Below are 14,976 nucleotides of genomic sequence, written 5' to 3' on the forward strand. Positions count from 1 at the left end.
AGGTGCTCAGCGAAATGGTCTCCCAACTACGTCGGGTCTCCAACGTACAGCCTGTTCTCTGACCCCATTGAATGAAGGTTATGGGTCAGCCTATAGCACAGGTTGGAGGAGACTGGAACTACAGGTTGTGGGTTAAGGATGAAGGGCGAAATGTTTGAGAGGAACGCTGGGGTTGGGACAGATTAGAACCAGAGGTCATAGGTGAACGGCGAAATGTTTGAGGGGAACGCGAGGTCAGACTGTAACGCTGAGGTTGGGACAGATTAGAACCAGGGGTTGTGGGTGAAGGGTGAAACGTTTGAGGGGAACACTGGGGTTGGGACAGATTAGAACCAGAGGTCGTGGGTGAAGGGTGAAGGATGAAGGGTGAAATGTTTGAGGGGAACATGAACTCAACAGTGTGGAACGAGCAGCCAGCGGAAGTGGGTGTGGGGGGGGGGTGTGCAGGTTCAATTTCAACATTTGATAGAACTCTGAACAGGTAATTTGGGAAGGGGGTATGGAGACCTACAGTCCAGGTGCAGGTTGATGGGAAGAGCCGGCCATGGACTAGCTGGGACGAAGGTCTGCAGTGTACGACTCTGGCTGGATCTGAAGGTGACATTCAGTCCTCATCTCAAGAGCTGCCCACACCAAGCCCGGTGTTGCAGCAAGGCCACCGGTTCACTGCAGGTGATGGTCTCGCCCAGACCATCGATTCACCGGGGGGAGAGGGGGGTTTCGGTTCGCTGCTCACATCACAGCCACGCATTCGTGTTCCAAAAATTTATTCCACAGCAATAAATACACGCACAATCGCAAACGGATGCTCATAACACTCGAGTGTAAACAGACAATGCCAACAACTCCCTGCCCGCCAGTTTCGCAGGGGAAAACGAGAAAGTTGGAGAACAAATATAAAGTGCGCAGGGCCATAAAATGCTGAACGGGTCGACAGAGGAGCGCCAGCACCTGCACCAGTAGTAGAAGGACATCAAGCTGTCCTTGACCAACACTTCCCGCGGGAGCCATGCACAGAGCCACCGTCATCCCAGCAGGTCAGGAGATTGCAGTGTCCTTTCCCCCCCACCCACAATGGCATCCACGTCGCAATGCAGAACCCCCGGAAGTGGGCGCGACGCTCTGGCAACTACAGGCAAACCCAGTTGTGCTCAAATGCAGATCGCACCGCGGGACGGTGTTAAAGGCCAGCGCCGTGAGGTTGCTCCGGACGTTTTAGCTGAGGTGTCTGTGAATACTCAGCCCGGTCCAGGCGGATTTAGGCGGGGTGGTGAGGCAGCAGACGCAGCCCATTAATCCAAAACCTGCAAAACTTCGCTTCCAGAATCGGGCGTTGGATTCCAGCAGAAACATCACTGCGGGACACAGCCAGGTCTGGGATCTGGTGTCACTTTGGAAAAGATTAAGACTGGTGCGCTCCTTGCGGCCTGAACTAGAAAACACTGCCAACCGGGCATTTAAGCTGCTCCCTGTCAAAAATCTCGAGAAAGACTCCTCCCACATCCGAACCCCGAGGGTGTTATACAGAGGCCAGTGAGCCCATACCTTCCGCGTCGTGGTCTATCAGTGCATCTGGTGAAAGTATAAAGAAATCGTGGGGCCAATCGTCATCAAACAGGGAGGCATTTTCTGGCGAGGATGAAGGGTCCAAGTCCAGGCCGAAGTAGCATCTGGAGTGGGTACAGAGGGTGCACAACGGGGGGGTTCCATTGGGTCCCGGCAGGGAGGGCACGATCTCTTTCTGCAGGTAACTACGGGTCGCACCACTGTGGTGGCCTGGACGCTCCCTGTGCCAGATGTAGTGAGATGGAATGGTGGCAATCACCTGGAACAGAGAGCTCAAATCAGAAGAGTCGAAGGTCAGACGAAATACAGTGTACGGCCGCGCAGTCCGGCAGAAGAAATAAAGGCTCCGGGTATTTTCTAAGTCGCACGCGAATTCAGAAATCGGAAGTGCAAAAGGACTGGGGAATCTTAATGCAGGATTTCCTCAAGGGCCTGAACCATGCAGAGCAAAAGAAGTCAGTGGCAGGAAGCAAAAGGGAGGAATAAAGGGAGCCTTTTCTGGTTGGCTGCCAGCGACGAGTGGTATTGGAATCATTTATTTCAACATTATATGTCAATGAGTTTGATGATGGATTTGATGGCTTTGTGGCCAGGTTTGTGGATGGTAGTGTTGAGGAAGCAGGCAGTAGGCAAGAGAACTTGGGAAGATTAAGAGAATGGGCAAAGAAGTGGCCGATGAAATACAGTGTTGGGAGGCCTATGGTCATAAACTTTTGATAGAAGAAATGAAGGAACAGACTATTTTTTAAAGGGGGAGAAAATCCAAAATTCAGAGGTGCAAAGGGACTTGGGAGTGCTGGTGCAGGATTCCCTGAAGGTTAACGTGCAGGTTGAGCATCCATTCCGAGCTGAACAAGGGTGTGGTGCTGAGGCTTTACACGGCAGTGGTCAGACCACACTTGGATTATTGTGAACAGCCTTGGGCCCCATATCTAAGAAAAGACGCTGGTGCAGAAGTTGCGGAAAGGCAAAGGCGTAAAACAACACACACAAAACGCTGGTGGGACGCAGCAGGCCAGACAGCATCCATAGGAAGAAGCACAGTCGACGTTTCGGGCCAAGACCCTTCGTCAGGACTCACTGAAAGAAGAGATAGTAAGAGATTTGAAAGTGGGAGAGGGAGGGGGAGATCCGAAATGATCGGAGAAGACAGGAGGGGGAGGGATGGAGCCAAGAGCTGGACAGGTGATTGGCAAAAGGGATATCAGAGCTGGAGAAGGGGAAGGATCTGGGACGGGAGGCCTAGGGAGAAAGAAAGGGGGAGGGGAGCACCAGAGGAAGATGGAGAGCAGGCAAGGAGTTATAGTGAGAGGGACAGAGGGAGAAAAAGAGAAAAAAGAGGAAAAAAGGGAATGAATGAATGAATAAATAAGGGACGGGGTAAGAAGGACATTAACGGAGGTTAGAGAAGTCGATGTTCATGCCATTAGGTAGGAGGCTACCCAGACGGAATATAAGGTGTTGTTCCTCCAACCTGAGTGTGGCTTCATCTTTACAGTAGAGGAGGCCGTGGATAGACATGTCAGAATGGGAATGGGATGTGGAATTAAAATGTGTGGCCACTGGGAGATCCTGCTTTCTCTGGCGGACAGAGCGTAGGTGTTCAGCAAAGCCATCTCCCAGTCTGCGTTGGGTCTCGCCAATATATAGAAGGCCGCACCGGGAGCACTGGACGCAGTATATCACCCCAGCCGACTCACAGGTGAAGTGTCGCCTCACCTGGAAGGACTGTTTGGGGCCCTGAATGGTGGTGAGGGAGGAAGTGTAAGGGCATGTGTTCCGCTTACAAGGATAAGTGCCGGGAGGGAGATCGGTGGGAAGGGGTGGGGGGAAATGAATGGACAAGGGAGTCGCGTAGGGAGCAATCCCTGTGGAAAGCAAAAAGGGGGGGGGGGCTGCCCTTACACTTCCTCCCTCACCACCATTCAGGGCCCCAGACAGTCCTTCCAGGTGAGGCGACACTTCACCTGTGAGTCGGCTGGGGTGATATACTGCGTCCGGTGCTCCCGATGTGGCTTTCTATATATTGGCGAGACCCGACGCAGACTGGGAGATTGTTTTACCGAACACCTACACTCTGTCCGCCAGAGAAAGCAGGATCTCCCAGTGGCCACACATTTTAATTCCACGTCCCATTCCCATTCTGACATGTCTACCCACGGCCTCCTCTACTGTAAAAATGAAGCCACACTCAGGTTGGAGGAACAACATCCTGTATTCCATCCAACCTGATGGCATGAACATTGACTTCTCTAACTTCCGTTAATGTCCCTCCTCCCCTTCTTACCCCGACCCTTATTTATTAATTATTTTTTTCCCTCGCTCTTTTCTCTTGCTCTCTGTCCCTCTCATAATCACTCCTTGCCTGCTCTCCATCTTCCTCTGGTGCTCCCCTCCCCCCTTCTTTCTCCCTAGGCCTCCCGTCCCATGATCCTCTCCCTTCTCCAGCTCTGATATCCCTTTTGCCAATCAACTGTCCAGCTCTTGGCTCCATCCCTCCCCCTCCTGTCTTCTCCTATCATTTCGGATCTCCCCCTCCCCCTCCCACTTTCAAATCTCTTACTCAATCTTCCTTCAGTCAGTCCTGACGAAGGGTCTCGGCCTGAAACGTCGACTGCACCTCTTCAAATAGATGCTGCCTGGCCTGCTGCGTTCACCAGCATTTTTTGTGTGTGTTGCTTGAATTTCCAGCATCTGCAGATTTCCCCGTGTTGGCGTAAAACGATGACAGCCTGAGCCACTTGTAGTCAAGTGAGACTGCCAGAGACTGTTTACTGCAGACGGGTGACCACATCAGTGTGTACTTAAGCCAAACAACTGAGGCCTCTGAGGAGAGATTTTTCCAGGAAGATCATCCTAAAAAATTGCATCCCTTTACACAATAGAGGCTGCTGGAGACAGACGAGATAAGAACAACGGAAGGATGTGAAACAAACCCAACAAATAAGGCTCTGCTATTGTCTTTACTAACTTCAAAATATCAATGGCTGTCTGCAAGGAGTTTAAGGTGGTGAATGCGAAGGAATTTGCAATTTACAATGATCAATATCTGTGACCGATAAGCCAATTCTGTACAAAATTCTGTCTTCTGTTCAGGTTTCAGAGCAGTGTGGGTGACTGGGGCCTCTGCGGCTCTCCATGTGCACAAGTAGAATTAAAAGGAAGCTGAGCCGGTGAGAGGGCATGTGTTCCAGGCCCAGTTATTTCGTTACCTTGTTTACTTTGTTATCAGTGACACTGGCATCAGAAAGGCGGCCCACCAGAAGTATCCCAGGAAAGAAAGGGTTCACGCTTGAGGAGCGTTTGATGACTGTACTTGCTGGAGTTTAGAACGATGAGGAGAGATCGCATTGAAATCTCCTGAATAGTGGAAGGCTGAGACAGAGAGGATGTTTCCTACAGTGGGAGAATCTAGGTCTGGAGGGGCACAGTCTCAGAAGAGAAAGACGTCCCTTCCAAACTACAAACGTTTGTATATTATGTTTAAATTTAGAAAAAATCAAAAGTGACATTTTTGATCCTTCAGTTAAATTTGAAGAGACTTGGAAACTATTTATTCAACATTTTCATACGATGTAATTTGACCTTTTCGAATCCTTCTCATTAACTTAAAATATACGAATAGAGGAGCGGAGTTGACGACATTACTGAACGTGTTCGATTTAAGATAGTGGTCTAGCCTTATTTTGTTCCGTTTGCTTTTTTTTGGGTTTAGTATTTAGTTTTTTTTGTTTCTTTTGGGGTTTTTCTTTGTATTTATTGTTCTTTTTATTTCTTTTTTCCTCTATGATTAATTATATTAAGAGTTTGAAAGTCTATTATAATTGTATTATTTGAAATTTTTTTTGTATATGGTTATCAACAATAAGATTCTTCCAATCTCTCTGTATCAACATTGTTATTCTGTTTATAATTTCGGAAAATTAATAAAAAGATTTAAAAAGGAAGACAGACATCCTTTTAGGACAGAGTTGAGGAGGAATTTATTTAGCGAGAGGGTGGTGGACCCGTGGAATTCATTGCCTTTGATGGCTGTGGAGGCCAAGTCATCGGGTATAGTTAAAGCGGAGTTTGATAGGCTCTCGATTAGCAAGGACATCAAAGGGTACAGGGAGAAGGCAGGAGAATGGAATTGAGAAGGATAGCAAATCACCCATGATGGAATGGCAGAGCAGACTTGATGGGTCAATTCTGCTCCTGTGTCTTCCAGCTCATCTTAAGGCATGGAAAGACCCAACAGGTAACGAGCAGCACCCACCTTACACAAGCAACGGTTTACCGATCGGCATTAAGGCGCTGCAAACAAACGTCGTAGCTACGGCACTGACATCTCACCTGCTCACAGCAGTGCCGGCTCACGGCCGCCCGATAATTCATCTGGGCCCAGAGTTCCAGCCGGAGCTTGAGGAAATTCGGGACAAGCGTCCTCCAATTCTCGCCCAGCGCCCACGGGAATATCTCGTACTTGTACTGCTCTTCGTCTTCTTCCATGTCATTCGCCAGGTACCTGCGGGAGAATCAGACCGCAGTGACCCGATACCAAGGAGAAAAAGCCAAGTTCACTCAACCTATTCTCATAAGGCATTCTCCCCAATCCAGGCAACATCTTTGTAAATCTCCTCTGCACCCTTTCTATGGTTTCCACGTCCTTCCTGTAGTGAGGTGACCAGTACTGAGCACAGTACTCCAAGTGGGATCTGAACTTGGTCCTATATAGCTGCAACATTAACTCTCGGCTCTTAAACTCAATCCATGATTGATGAAGGACAATACACCATATCCCTTCTTAACCACAGTCAACCTGTGTAGCTGCTTTGAGTGTCCTATGGACTCTGACCCCAAGATCCCTCTGATCCTCCACACTGCCAAGAGTCTTACCATGAAAACTATATTCTGCCATCATATTTGACCTACCAAAATGAACCACCTCACACTCATCTGGGTTGAACTCCCTCTGCCATGGACTGTGACAAACTTCTACAGATGCACAGTTGTGAGTATCCTGACTGGTTGCCTTGTGGTCTGGCGTGGAAACTCAAGAGCGGAAAAGCCTGCAAAAAGTAGTGTATAGAGCCCCTGTGCATCACAGGAAAAGCTCTCTCATCATTAAACACGTCGACAAAGAACACTGCCACAAGAAAGCACTGAGGCAGGGCACTGGGCAGTGCTGCAGAACAAAGAGATCTGGGAATACTGGTCAGTAATCCTTAGAAAAGTGGTTGATGGGGGTCGTAAAGAAAGATTTTGTCACGCCGGTCTTCATAAATTATTCAACTCAGGAGATGGGATGTTATGTTGAAGTTGTATAAGATGTTGGTGAGGCCTAATCTGGAGTATTGTGTGATGTTTTGGTCACCTACCTACAGGAAAGATGTAAACAAGGTTGAAAGAGTACAGAGAAAATTTACAAGAATGTTACCGGGACTGCAGAACCTGAGTTATACGGAAAGATTGAGTAGGTACAAGGTTGGGAGGAGATTTGATAGAGGTATACAAAATTATGAGGTGTATAGATAGGGTAAATGCAAGCAGGCTTTTTCCACTGAGGTTGGGTGGGACTACAACCTGAGGTCATGGGTTAAGGGTGAAAGGTGAAAAGTTTAAGGGGAACATGAGGGGAAACTTTTTCACTCAGTGGGTGATGAGAGTGTGGAACGAGCTGCCAGCACAAGTGGTGGATGTGAGCTTGATTTCAAAGTTTAAGAGAAGTTTGGATAGGTCCATGGATGGTAGGGGTGTGGAGGGTTGTGGTCCCGGTGCAGGCTGATGGGAGCAGGCAGTTTAAATGGCTCGGCACGGACTCGATGGGCTGAAGGGCCTGCTTCTCTGCTGTACGACACTAAAGCAGCATCCATCATCAGGGACCCCCACCATCCAAGCCAAGCTCTCTTCTCACCGCCACCATCGGGAAGGAGGCACAGGAGCCTCAGGTCCCCCACCACCAGGTTCAGGGACAGTTATCACCCCTCAACCATCAGGTCCCACACCACCAGGTTCAGGAACAGTTATCACCCCTCAACCATCAGGTCCCACACCACTGGGTTCAGGGACAGTTATTACCCCTCAACCATCAGGTCCCACACCACCAGGTTCAGGGACAGTTATCACCCCTCAACCATCAGGTCCCACACCACCAGGTTCAGGGACAGTTATTACCCCTCAACCATCAGGTCCCTCACCACCAGGTTCAGGGACAGTTATTACCCCTCAACCATCAGGTCCCACACCACCAGGTTCAGGGACAGTTATCACCCCTCAACCATCAGGTCCCACACCACCAGGTTCAGGAACAGTTATTTCCCCTCAACCATCAGGTCCCACACCACCAGGTTCAGGGACAGTTATCACCCCTCAACCATCAGGTCCCACACCACTAGGTTCAGGGACAGTTATCACCCCTCAACCATCAGGTCCCACACCACCAGGTTCAGGAACAGTTATCACCCCTCAACCATCAGGTCCCATACCACCAGGTTCAGGGACAGTTATTATCCCTCAACCATCAGGTCCCACACCACCAGGTTCAGGGACAGTTATCACCCCTCAACCATCAGGTCCCACACCACCAGGTTCAGGGACAGTTATCACCCCTCAGTCATCAGGTCCCACACCATCAGGTTCAGGGACAGTTATCACCCCTCAACCATCAGGTCCTACACCACCAGGTTCAGGGACAGTTATCACCCCTCAGTCATCAGGTCCCACACCATCAGGTTCAGGAACAGTTATCATCCCTCAACCATCGAGTTCCAGAACCAGTGTGGGTAACTTCACTCACCCCAACGCTACTCACTGGAACACACTAGAAATGTACGAGAGTACAGCTCAGGGACACATCTTTCTGCCCACAATGTGCCAAGCCAGCTAAAAAGCTAATCAACAACACTCAAACACCAATCCCTCCTACCTACATATCCCTCCATCTTCCTCACAATCACATGCCGATTGAAACATCCCTCAAAAGCCTCTAATGTATTTGCCTCTACCACCGTACCAGGCATCCACCTCTCTGAGTGGAAAAAAAACTTGCCCCTCTCATCACCTTCAATGCATGCCCTCTGGTATTAGACATTCCAGCCCTGGGAAATAGATACTCTCTCGCCACTCTGTCTATCCTTCTCATAATCTTACAAACCTCTATCAGATCCCTCCGACACTCCAGAGAGCAAACAACCCAAGTTTATCCAGCTTGTTGTCTAAACCAGGCAACAATATTTGGACTCATTTTCAAGGACTCGACAACTCAGTTTCATTTATTATGACTGGTTTCTTTTCGTATTTAAACGATTTGTCAGTCTTTGCGCGCAGTTTTCCATTGATTCTATTCTACTACTTTGTTCTACTGTGAAGGCCGGCACGAAAATGAATCTCAGTGTAGTATTTGGGGACATATATGTACTTTGATAATAAATTTATTTTGAACTGAGCTGCAAAGGGACTTGGTTGCCCTCGTGCAGGACTCCCTAAAGGTTAAGTTGCAGGTTGAGTCGGTGGTGAGGGTCGTGAATGCAACGTCAGCATTAAGTTCAAGAGGACGGGAATACATAGAAATATAGAAAATAGGTGGAGTAGGCCATTCGGCCCTTCCAGCCTGCACCGCCATTTATTATGATCATGGCTGATCATCCAACTCAGAACCCCGCCCCAGCCTTCCCTCCATACCCCCTGACCCCCGTAGCCACAAGGGCCATATCCAACTCCCTCTTAAATATAGCCAATGAACTGGCCTCAACTGTTTCCTGTGGCAGAGAATTCCACAGATTCACCACTCTCTGTGTGAAGAAGTTTTTCCTAATCTCGGTCCTAAAAGGCTTCCCCTCTATCCTCAAACTGTGGCCCCTCGTTCTGGACTTCCCCAACATCGGGAACAATCTTCCTGCATCTAGCCTGTCCAATCCCTTTAGGATCTTATACGTTTCAATCAGATCCCCCCTCAATCTTCTAAATTCCAACGAGTACAAGCCCAGTTCATCCAGTCTTTCTTCATATGAAAGTCCTGCCATCCCAGGAATCAATCTGGTGAACCTTCTTTGTACTCCCTCTATGGCAAGGATGTCTTTCCTCAGATTAGGGGACCAAAACTGCACACAATACTCCAGGTGTGGTCTCACCAAGGCCTTGTACAACTGCAGTAGTACCTCCCTGCTCCTGTACTCGAATCCTCTCGCTATAAATGCCAGCATACCATTCCCCTTTTTCACCGCCTGCTGTACCTGCATGCCCACTTTCAATGACTGGTGTATAATGACACCCAGGTCTCGTTGCACCTCCCCTTTTCCTAATCGGCCACCATTCAGATAATAATCTGTTTTCCTATTTTTGCCACCAAAGTGGATAACTTCACATTTATCCACATTAAATTGCATCTGCCATGAATTTGCCCACTCACCCAACCTATCCAAGTCACCCTGCATCCTCTTAGCATCCTCCTCACAGCTAACACTGCCACCCAGCTTCGTGTCATCCGCAAACTTGGAGATGCTGCATTTAATTCCCTCATCCAAGTCATTAATATATATTGTAAACAACTGGGGTCCCAGCACTGAGCCTTGCGGTACCCCACTAGTCACCGCCTGCCATTCTGAAAAGGTCCCGTTTATTCCCACTCTTTGCTTCCTGTCTGCTAACCAACTCTCCACCCACACCAATACCTTACCCCCAATACCGTGTGCTTTAAGTTTGCACACTAATCTCCTGTGTGGGATCTTGTCAAAAGCCTTCTGAAAATCCAAATATACCACATCCACTGGTTCTCCCCTATCCACTCTACTAGTTACATCCTCAAAAAATTCTATGAGATTCGTCAGACATGATTTTCCTTTCACAAATCCATGCTGACTTTGTCCGATCATTTCACCGCTTTCCAAATGTGCTGTTATCACATCCTTGATAACTGACTCCAGCAGTTTCCCCACCGCCGACGTTAGGCTAACCGGTCTATAATTCCCCGGTTTCTCTCTCCCTCCTTTTTTAAAAAGTGGGGTTACATTAGCCACCCTCCAATCCTCAGGAATTAGTCCAGAATCTAACGAGTTTTGAAAAATTATCACTAATGCATCCACTATTTCTTGGGCTACTCCCTTAAGCACTCTGGGATGCAGACCATCTGGCCCTGGGGATTTATCTGCCTTCAATCCCTTCAATTTACCTAACACCACTTCCCTTCTAACATGTATTTCGCTCAGTTCCTCCATCTCACTGGACCCTCTGTCCCCTACTATTTCTGGAAGATTATTTATGTCCTCCTTAGTGAAGACAGAACCAAAGTAATTATTCAATTGGTCTGCCATGTCCTTGCTCCCCATAATCAATTCACCTGTTTCTGTCTGTAGGGGACCTACATTTGTCTTTACCAGTCTTTTCCTTTTTACATTATCTATAAAAGCTTTTACAGTCCATTTTTATGTTCCCTGCCAGTTTTCTCTCATAATCTTTTTTCCCTTTCCTAACTAAGCCCTTTGTCCTCCTCTGCTGAACTCTGAATTTCTCCCAGTCCTCAGGTGAGCCACTTTCTCTGGCTAATTTGTATGCTTCTTCTTTGGAATTGATACTATCCCTAATTTCTCTTGTCAGCCACGGGTGCACTACCTTCCTTGATTTATTCTTTTGCCAAACTGGGATGAACAATTGTTGTAGTTCATCCATGCAACCTTTAAATGCTTGCCATTGCATATCCACCGTCAATCCTTTAAGTGTCATTTGCCAGTCTATCTTAGCTAATTCACGTCTCATACCTTCAAAGTTACCCCTCTTTAAGTTCAGAACCTTTGTTTCTGAATTAACTATGTCACTCTGAAGAATTCCACCATATTATGGTCACTCTTACCCAAGAGGCCTCTCACGACAAGATTGCTAATTAACCCTTCCTCATTGCTCAAAACCCAGTCCAGAATAGCCTGCTCTCTAGCCGGTTCCTCGACATGTTGGTTCAAAAAACCATCCCGCATACATTCCAAGAAATCCTCTTCCTCAGCACCTTTACCAATTTGGTTCACCCAATCTACATGTAGATTGAAGTCACCCATTATAACTGCTGTTCCTTTATTGCACACATTTCTAATTTCCTGTTTAATACCATCTCCGACCTCACTACTACTGTTAGGTGGCCTGTACACAACTCCCACCAGCGTCTTCTGCCCCTTAGTGTTACGCAGCTCTGCCCATATCGATTCCACATCTTCCCGGCTTAAGTCCTTCCTTTCTATTGCGTTAATCTCTTCTTTAACCAACAACGCCACCCCACCTCCCCTTCCTTCATGTCTATCCCTCCTGAATATTGAATATCCCTGAACGTTGAGCTCCCATCCCTGGTCACCCTGGAGCCATGTCTCTGTGATCCCAACTATATCATAATCACTAATAACAATCTGCACTTTCAATTCATCCACCTTATTACGAACGCTCCTTGCATTGACACACAAAGCCTTCAGGTGCTCTTTTACAACTCTCTTAGCCCTTATACAATTATGCTGAAAAGTGGCCCTTTTTAATGCTTGCCCTAGATTTGTCGGCCTGCCACTTTTACTTTTCTCCATAGTACTTTTTGCTTCTACCCTCACTTTACACCCCTCTGTCTCTCTGCACTGGTTCCCATCCCCCTGTTGAATACAGAAGCAAGGATCTAATGTTGAGGCTTTCTGAAGCCCTGGTGAGGCCTCACTTGGAGTGTTGTTAGCAGTTTTGGGCCCTTAATCTTAGAAAGGATGAGCTGACACCGGAGGGGGTTCAAAGGGGGTTCACAAAAAATGATTCCAGGATTGAATGGTTTGTCATATGAAGACTGTTTGATGGCTCCAGAATTTCACTAGAATTCAGAAGAATGAGGGATGACATTGAAACCTATCACATGGTAAAAGGCCTTGATAGAGTGGATGTGGAGAGGACGTTTCCTACGGTGGGAGAGTCCAAGGTAAGAGGACAATGCCTCAGAAGAGAGGGCCATCCATTTCGAACAGAAATGAGGAGCAATTTCTTTAGCTAGAGAGTGGTGAATCTGTGGAATTCGCTGCCATAGGCAGCATAGCAGGTCAAGTATTTAGGTATATTTAAGGCAGACGTTGATAAATTCTTGATTTTTCAGGGCATGAAGGGCTACAGGGAGAAGGCAGGAGACTTGAGCCGAGAGGGAGAAGGTTCAGCCATGATGAAGTGGCAGAGCAGAGTCGATGGACCAAATGGTCTCATTCTGCTCCTAAATCTTCTGGTTGTATGATGCACAAGAGAACACTCAATGTAAACTGACATCAGCGTAACATTGTGGGATCAGCAAATTTGCAGACGACACCAAGATTGGGGGTGAAGTGGACAGCGAGGAAGACTATCATGGCTTGCAGAGGGATCTGGACCAGCTGGAAAAATGGGCTGAAAAAAAATGGCAGGTGGAATTTAATGCAGACAAGTGTGGGGAGTTGAACTTCGATAGGACCAAACAGGATAGGTCTCACACAGTGAACAGGGCACTGAGGAGTGTGGTAGAACAGATGGATCTGGGAATACAAGTCCATATTTTCTTGAAAGTGGCGTCACAGGTAGATAGGGTCATAACGAAAGCTTTTGGCATATTGGCCTTCATAAAGGCAGGCTTTTTCCACCGAGGTTGGGTGGGACTACAAGTGGAGGTCATGGGTTAAGGGTGAAGGGCGAAATGATTAAGGAAAACATGAGGAGAAATTTCTTCGCTCAGAGGGTGGTGAGAGTATGGAACGAGCTGCCAGCACAGGTGGTGCAGGTGAGCTCGACTTCAATGTTCAAGAGAAGTTTGGATGGGTACATGATTGGGAGGGGTGAGGAGGGCTGTGGTTCGGGTGTCGGTCGATGGGACAAGGATCTTTAAATGGTTCAGAATGGACTAGACGTGCTGAAAGGCCTGCTTCTGTGCTGTACTCTATTCTGCAAACTGGCATAGACATTCATTTCGGACAACCGTGCAGAGGAAAGATTGAACTAGCCTATACATCGTAGGATTTGCGGTTTAAATTACCAGTGGTTCAAAGAGGCCGAGATCACTCATCTGGGGACAAGTTCTAACTGCACACGGCAGTTGGGAAATACAAATTAACGTTTTTGGAACAGGAAGTTAGATTCAGTGACGATAACTGAAAACATCAGCCGTCACATAATCTCAACCGAACACCCTTCGGAAAAAAAATCTGGCTGAAGGTGCTCCACAACGAGGTTTAATTTTAACTGCCCAGCGAGGGACCAGTTCAACGGTCAGTTAGAAATGGCCGAAACAGCCAGCAGCATGCTGATCGCTTGGATAAAAGATTTCGGCAAAATTTGACACCAGATGGAGATTGGAATTTAGCCACAGTACAAGTTGGGGGGGGCGGGGGTGGAAGTAGTTGAAAGCCCCTGTGCCTTCAAGAGCTCAATGGTTCACAACAACAGGAGGCTTGGTGCCCGATTTGTAAAAGTGGTCCATTACAACAGGCAGCTTGGTGCCCGGTTTGTGAGTGGTCCATTACAACAGGCGGCTTGGTGCCCGATTTGTAACAGTGGTCCATTACAACAGGGGGCTTGGTGCCCGGTTGTGACAGAGTGTCTAGTGACAACCTGACAGGAGAAAATCCTAAGTGCTCCATTCTTACAAGATTCAATGCAAGTAGTGCATGTGAGGCTCAAAACTATTTATACACGTGTACTTACAAAGCCAAGAAGAAGTTCATCCTTGAGTATTCACTTGTATGAAGAAATGCCCGTTTGAAATACGTGAGGACCATGGCCAGCAAGTACTGAAAGAGAATGGATCTGTCAGACAAACGGTTGGACAAAGCTCGTATGTGACCCACATCCACCCCGACAGTTTACTGTACAGAGAAACATACATATATACAGGCAGTGGGTACTATGCTATGGCAACTTGAGGTCATTTCTATCCATGGATTCGCGAGCCTGCCCAGGGTTACAGAGTTATAGAATAGTACAGCAGAGAAACAGGCCATTCAGCCCATCTAGTCCATGTCGAACCATTTAAACTGCCTACTCCCATCGACCTGCACTGGGACCATAGCCCTCTATAACCCTTACCCACCCAAACTTCTTTAAACGTTGAAATCGAGCTTGCACGCACCACTCACACAGACAGCTCATTCCACACATTGAGTGAAGACTCCCCTTAAACATTTCACCTTTAACCCATGACCTCCAGTTATAGTCCCACTCAACCTCAGTAGAAAGAACCTACCTACCTATACCCCTCAATTTTGTATACCTCTATCAAATCTCCCCTCAATCGTTTACACTACAGGGAGTAGAGTTCCAACCTATTCAATCTTTCCTTATAACTCAGGTCCTCCAGACCCAGCAACATCCTTGTAAATTTTCTCTGCACTCTTCCTATCTTTTTGACATCTTTCCCATAGGTAGGTGACCAAAACTGCACACAATACTCCAAATTAGGCCTCACCT

General features: G+C 47.6%; 1 protein-coding gene across 1 annotated transcript; it reads right to left on the reverse strand.

The window, feature by feature from the left end:
- Positions 1-760: 760 nt before the first annotated feature.
- LOC140193659 (speedy protein 1-A-like) lies at positions 761-14,326 on the reverse strand. The gene is made up of 3 exons (XM_072250816.1): positions 14,215-14,326; positions 5,902-6,073; positions 761-1,825 (listed from the first exon to the last, which is right to left on the reverse strand). The coding sequence occupies exons 1-3, from the start codon at positions 14,286-14,288 to the stop codon at positions 1,520-1,522; spliced, it is 552 nt and encodes a 183-aa protein (XP_072106917.1). The 5' UTR covers positions 14,289-14,326; the 3' UTR covers positions 761-1,519.
- Between the last annotated feature and the right edge of the window lie 650 nt (positions 14,327-14,976).

Source organism: Mobula birostris, unplaced genomic scaffold (genome assembly GCF_030028105.1).
Source record: "Mobula birostris isolate sMobBir1 unplaced genomic scaffold, sMobBir1.hap1 scaffold_686, whole genome shotgun sequence".
Taxonomy (NCBI): domain Eukaryota; kingdom Metazoa; phylum Chordata; class Chondrichthyes; order Myliobatiformes; family Myliobatidae; genus Mobula; species Mobula birostris.

Excerpts from the sequence above, each read along its gene's own strand:
- LOC140193659 (XM_072250816.1), bottom strand. The coding sequence starts at position 14,288 with ATGGTCCTCACGTATTTCAAACGGGCATTTCTTCATACAAGTGAATAC. Across the intron at positions 6,074-14,214 it reads ATGAACTTCTTCTTGGCTTT|GTACCTGGCGAATGACATGG; the intron begins GTAAGTACACGT and ends ATTCTCCCGCAG. Across the intron at positions 1,826-5,901 it reads GCCGGCACTGCTGTGAGCAG|GTGATTGCCACCATTCCATC; the intron begins GTGAGATGTCAG and ends TCTCTGTTCCAG.